Raw genomic sequence first — 6624 nt, 5'->3', positions numbered from 1 at the left:
CAACCTTCCCTCATTCGCGTGTGTGTTGTTCTCTTTTCTTATACAATAAAGATCTATTTGATTCACCATGCATAGCTTGCTTATTCACCCGCCATAACCTCCTAATACAGATGCAATCATTTCTCTCCCGTATTTACCTGCATGTGGATGCATTATAGGAGATAATTCTCAGCCAAGGTGGAGCGATTACAAATCAATCTGCAAACATTGTCAGTTGGTCGCCAGAATTATTTGAGGCTAAAAATCGAAACAACTATATGTGTACTACGTGGTTTGAATCCACGATTCCTGTGTGACACCTTGATTCTCTTGATAGGTTTGCAATTATTCGCATTATTGTTAACTCTCAGTACTGCAGAGAGTTGTGCATGTAGCTCGAAGGGCCGAATGGCCTACTCCTGCCCCCCCCCTTAGACGCCATCTACATTTCGCGCTGCCGCATGAAGTGGCCACGTAAACAAGCACCGTTTTACTCCAGTCATTTACTGTTCGCCGTTCTTACTTTGGATAGACGATTCAAAAGCTAGTGAGCACGTACCGCCAGAATCAGAAAGTTTCCTCCTTGTTGTTATCAGACTATTGAACTATTCTCCCATCAGCTTCAAGCCTGGCTCTTTGAGGAACTTGCATTTAAAAAAAATACACGTTCGCTGCAACTGTAATGCTATAACTTCTGAAGAAGGGTTTCGGCCCGAAACGTTGCCTATTTCCTTCGCTCCATAGATGCTGCTGCACCCGCTGAGTTTCTCCAGCATTTTTGTGTAACTTCCCTGCACTATATCTCTGCTCTGTATTTTCCTTTTTGTACCACCTGCTGCACCTGTAAATAGCTTAATGACACTCATATATGGCATAATTTTACGAGATAGCACGCAGAAAGTATTTTCACTGTATCCCCGGTGTAGATGATAATAATAAACCAATAACAATGCACATTTGGATGCAACTAAATGCTAGCAGCTATCCTTCCAATTTGCCCTCAGTTGGTTAAGACTTAGAGGGCCAAATTAATAATTGAGATAAAATTTAAAAAGCTACAATGTAAAATTGACTATCATCAATTTTTCAGTTTGAGCAAATGCAAGTTGGAAACATAAGAAGAAATAAGAACAGAAGTAGGTTGTGCAGAAGTAGGTTGTCCATCCGGAGGCATGGTTGAACGTTTACACTAGCTCCAGTGTCATACTGAACGATCCCAATATTCCCTATTGGGAACCATTTCGATATAAATCTGCTTGTGTATTGGCGATCACCTGCAGTAAAGAATCCAAAACTTTGTAATTGCACTCAGCGAAGAATGCTTTCCATTTTAGTCCTGATTACCCAACCCATTACCTGAAGATGAAGTCAGCTAGGGCTTTTGATGAACATAAAACAATGGGGAAAGAACTCACGTGGGCGATTAGAAAGACCAAAGGGGTAAGTGATAAAGCTCTTTGTTGCATAGGAAGAAACTGCAGATGCTGGTTTGAACCGAAGATGGACATAAAAGCTGGTTTCTCAGCGGGACACGCAGTATCTCTGGAGAGAAGGGATGGGTGATGTTTCGGGTCGAGACCCTTTTTCAGACCGTTTTGTTGCGTTGGATTACAGAGGCAAAGGACAAGGACATGGTGGATTGTGAGCTCAGTGTGGGGAATGCTATTATGCCATGAAAATTTGGGATTAAGATGGGGGAAGTGTTGGGGCTCTTGAAAAGCATTACAACAGATAAATCCCCAGGATGTCCCAGAGTATTAAGACAGGCAGATAGCAGAAGCATTGACGGAGATCCTTGATGTTCTCTAGCCACACGCGATGTGATTAGCGCTGGAAAGTAGATAATTGTGTTTCTTTATTTGAGAAGGGAGGTAGAGAGAATCTAGAAAAAATATATAGGCCGGCGATCCTCTCGTCTGTGGTAGAGAAGCTATTGTTGAGGATTCCCCCAGATAGGATTTACTCCACTTTGAAAGAGAATGGGTTAATTAGTGGCATTAATTGGAATGACTTTGTAAATGACTCCTATTTTACTAATTTGACCATGTTTTTGACGAGACGAGGAAGGTGATCGATGAAGGTAGGGCGGTGGATGTTGTCTACAAGGATTTTGTAAGGCATTTAATGAAGTCCCTCGTGGTAAATTGATCTAGAAAATCACCATGCATTGGATTCTGAGTGATTTGGGCCTTTGGATTCACAGCTGACCTATGGACAAAAGACCGTTGTGGTGTGATAGATAGGTTGTGGTGGAAGGAGAATATTCAGAATTTTGGATAGGCACATGGATACGAAGAAATTCGGGGATATTAATTATATGTAGACCGATAGGTTTAGGTATTGGCATCGCGTTTGGCACAGATGTTGGAGGCTGAACGGTCAGTTCTTGTGCTATTCCACGTTCTATGTTCAATAAAGATTGCAAACTTCACCACAGGTCCAACGAATCAGCAGAAATAACTCGGCATCTATTCCGCTGAACTACAGAGAATTTTAGATATTATTGTGATATCAGCTCCTTTATTTTCTCAACGCCTTTGAAAATAGGACCGATATAACGCACACCTCATCCACTAATCAGATAATAGAGAACCAGAGACAAAGAGAGATTACGGTTGGATTGTATTCGATAGATTTTTTTTTGTTGACGCAAAAATCTAGGATGCAAAAACCACTGAGTCTTGATTAATATTTGAAGATGCATTTAATTAGAATTCCAATAACATTTGACTATCAATTAACAATAGGATTGCTTTGATTGAATGGCATTTACTAATGGCAAGACATACGGCAATTTTAAACGCAAAGGCAAGTTTACAACAATGAATATTCCTCGAATCATTTTTAACAATTGAAAGAGGGATCAAAACATATTTCCTCGACTCGATTAGGTGGAATGTAGGCATTTTACATGCAGGTGGATTTGGCGATGTTTGTCTTCAGCGGGTTAGCTTGAGTCTCGTGTTTAACCACACAAGAGTAAAGCTCGTGTGAGTTCCAGACTGTGACCGGCAGAGTCAGGTAACTGCTCGCACTGAACGTGTTGTCCTTCTCCTGTTGGATTCGGCTGGTCCCAACGCCGTCACTTCTCGCACTGCCGTCCACGGTCCACTCAATGTTCACAGCGCCCGGATTAAACCCACTCACCAAACACACCAGGGTGGCCGTGTTCTTTCCCGTGATTTCCTCCGCTGACGGTCGGAGAACGGACACTGTGGGGGCGCGTGGGTCTGTTTGAAACAAGGTTTTGCAGTATTATTAATAATTGCGTAAGTAGAGAAATAATCATATTTGCATGACGCATAAATCTAATTTTGCAACAATGTCAAACATACTATTTATCGCATTCTAAATTGTTTTAGAAATATTGCACATTATTATTATTCTTGAACTGCTCCACATTAACCTTGAAGTTCATATGCCTTTCTCGAAAGCTATAATTTTTTGAAGATATAATTTAGCTCAGACTTCCCAAATAGGACGGTACACAAAATTGCTGGAGGAACTCAGCGGGTGCAGCAGCATCTATGGAGCGAAGGAAATAGGCGACGTTTCGGGCCGAAACCCTTCTTCAGACCAATGAATCTTGCTCACTTCACTCAGCGACGCCAACAAAAACAAAACGCTCTAAGACATCGCCTGGAATAAAACTGATTTTATCTGAGATGGTTCAGAAATTTAAGGTACAATGTAAATTCCCATTTTTAAAGTTATTTTTCAAGTTAAAATATTCGCTATCCTAGTAATTCCAGAATGCCCACACAGAAAGCATGTCGGCCACTCCAAAATAATTTGACTGTCCTCTCATAGAGGACGCCGGTGCGTGACTTTATTTAACGTGGGAAGACGTTTATTTAACGCACAGACAGCCACCACATGGTCCTTGATAAATCTGGGTCAGAATCCAGTGGCATGGAATCCTAGACAACCAGCGACCCTTTTTCTGCTGCAGCCTTCACCCGCCTTCACAGCCGTTGTGACGCTCCACCAAGGTCAGCCATCATCCTCTGCCTGTTCCACCGTTGAGGTCTTGGTTGAATTGCTCATTGTCAAAGACCTCCCCCTCGACCTTACCGCCACGGGCGACCCTACCAGGAGCATAGCTCCAGACGGCATCGCTCTCAGAACCACACAAGCTTCTCCACCACGACAGGATGACAATCCACGATTACATTTCACAACATAAAACACATTGATCCCGGAATGTATAATGACGCAAGGAATTCAACATAATATTTAACTGAAAATGATTGACCTCAGTATTTCAATAACAATGAGAATCTATAGGAGGAATGATTAAGCACGCATTTTAAAGCATAAACTAAAGTGTTCTTCTTGGTTCTTGGTTTTTTGGTCCTCCAAAACATTCCAAATAGAATTTAAACTGGTGGTGGAGGGAGGACTGTTTAAACTAATAATTGACGATGTCAGGACGTTCGCTTTGGTTCTGCGTTTTTGTTTGTATCTGGCGCAACTTTGCTTCAGAAGGCGATTCGGGTTAAAATTTAATTCCAATAGAAGAGCATTGGAATGCCCCAACTCCCTTCAGCGGCTAATTACATACACATTAAACAATTCAAACTAGCGTTTAAACAGTTTAAAAAATATAAAATAAATGCAGGATAAATGTGATAATAGTCTTCTCGGGATATGGCTAAATTATTTGAACATCTGAAGAAGCCTGTTCTAATTGACTGACTAATTTGTTTGTTTTCACGTTGTTTCTATTTCATTGGGCGCCAAAGAAAAAAATCCTGTAACTACGGTCAGATTCCATATACCGGAAGCACGGCTGCACTGCTCCTCCAGGGGGAAGTGTAACAGAAAAATGGCGCAAGGCGACTAATGCACAGCCGGCAGGAATTGACATTATTATTATCTAATAAATTATGCACTTCTACTCCCAATACCGAAACCCACGTCAAGGAAAATTAAATACAATCTCATGAATTGTTGTAACAGTTCCAATCTTGTGCTCATGCCTAATACAAGTTTACCAATCCATATAAAAACAATTCAAAGCGATATTCCAGGTGTCTGACAGGTTATTGGGTTTGAACCAATAATTCTGAGAAATTATTTATCATACATGTTCATAATTTTAGGAAAACCCCACGAGGGTCGAGTGATGCGCAGCTCTCGGGTATTCCAGAGTTCGCGATGGGGCATCAACCCAAAGTCAGTGCTATTATTGAAGGTGCGTCTTCTAATAGAATCATTCGTGCCATCAAAAGAAGGAAGACAAGCTTCTTTACCGCCGGCCTATTTCCTATCCTGGTTGACAATTGTTAGTTCATCGTTTGAAAAGTAATTAAGAATGAAAAATGTACAGCCGAAAAGGCATTTGCCCTTCCCATATCGTTACTTCAATCGTTGCCAAAAAAGACTTGATTTTTTGCCCCTCTCATATCGTTACTTCAATCAATTTGCCAAAAAAAGACTTGATTTTTTGCCCTTCCCATATCGTTACTTCAATCGTTGCCAAAAAAGACTTGATTTTAGCCGTGTATTTAGAAAAGATAGGCTTTAAAACACTTTTATTTGCACCATTAATTACGCGACACTAAACTAATTGCCTTTCACTGCAGTATCTAGCACCCAAATAGTGAAAATATTTTACTTACTACCAATACCCAGCCTCGTTCCTTTGCCGAAGATTACAGCATCTTTCCACACAGCACAGTAGTAGTCAGCAGCGTCCCCCGACTGCACGTTCGCTATTGTCAATGTTGCAGTGTTGCCTGACACTGATCCGGAGAAACGGTCAGGAACTCCCGAAGCTCTGTAAATGCTGCTTCCCGAATAAAAGTAGAGCAGATACCGCGGCGCTTTCCCAAAAATCTGTTGGTACCAGTAAACATTGGTACTACCTAAACTATCGCCAGACATGGTACAGGGTATTTGCTGGTTCTGCCCCGGAGACGTGGACCGTGAAGGCGGTTGATTTAGTGTAACCTCCGCGTTTATACCTGGAAGAAAAATTAGAAAAAGTGAACTATTCATTTACATTCGCGAAACAACATGTGTCAGTAAATTAAAGTTATAATTGTACTCGAAATTAAACATCATGTGGGTGTCAGTAGAATACTCACAAACTGCGGAAAACGCTAATGCATAGACTACACGGACCCAGCAAGACATTGTAAATATCTGAGTGGGGGGCGCCTGGTGAAGTGGTACACACGTTACTCTCGGGGTCTCTTATGAACCGTGTGACGAGGCGTGACTGGGTGTTCATATGCAAAACAATCCAATCACTACGCACGTTGCGCCAATCAGAAGTTGCCAGATTCTTCTTGTGTCAAATTATTCCCAAACCTTTAGCTCGGTCAATATCCGAATTCTAATGTTTAAGAAGGAACTGCAGATGCTGGAAAATCGAAGGTACACAAAAAAGCTGGAGAAACTCAGCGGGTGCAGCAGCATCTATGGAGCGAAGGAAATAGGCAGGGTTTCCAGCTTTTTTGTGTACCTCCGAATTCTAATTGTGTGTTCCTGTACGATTTAATATATTTTCAAGCACATAAGAGATTTAATTTTGTTTGAAATGAGACATTCATGATGTTCGAAACGTCACCCATTCGTTGAATCCAGAGATGCTGCCTGTCCCGCTGAGTTACTTCAGATTTGTGTGTCTATTTTCAT

The 6624-nt window shown here is 41.4% G+C and overlaps 1 protein-coding gene across 1 annotated transcript; it reads right to left on the bottom strand.

The window, feature by feature from the left end:
- Positions 1 to 2664: 2664 nt before the first annotated feature.
- Positions 2665 to 6176, bottom strand: LOC116987484 (immunoglobulin lambda-1 light chain-like). The gene is made up of 3 exons (XM_033043548.1): positions 6072 to 6176; positions 5604 to 5948; positions 2665 to 3209 (listed from the first exon to the last, which is right to left on the bottom strand). Exons 1-3 carry the CDS (start codon positions 6118 to 6120, stop codon positions 2887 to 2889), a joined length of 717 nt encoding a protein of 238 aa, XP_032899439.1. The 5' UTR covers positions 6121 to 6176; the 3' UTR covers positions 2665 to 2886.
- Positions 6177 to 6624: the final 448 nt, after the last annotated feature.

Source organism: Amblyraja radiata, chromosome 25, assembly GCF_010909765.2.
Source record: "Amblyraja radiata isolate CabotCenter1 chromosome 25, sAmbRad1.1.pri, whole genome shotgun sequence".
Lineage (NCBI taxonomy): Eukaryota > Metazoa > Chordata > Chondrichthyes > Rajiformes > Rajidae > Amblyraja > Amblyraja radiata.
The sequence above is the reverse complement of the archived record's forward strand: the minus strand, read 5'-3'. Positions and strand labels throughout refer to the sequence as shown.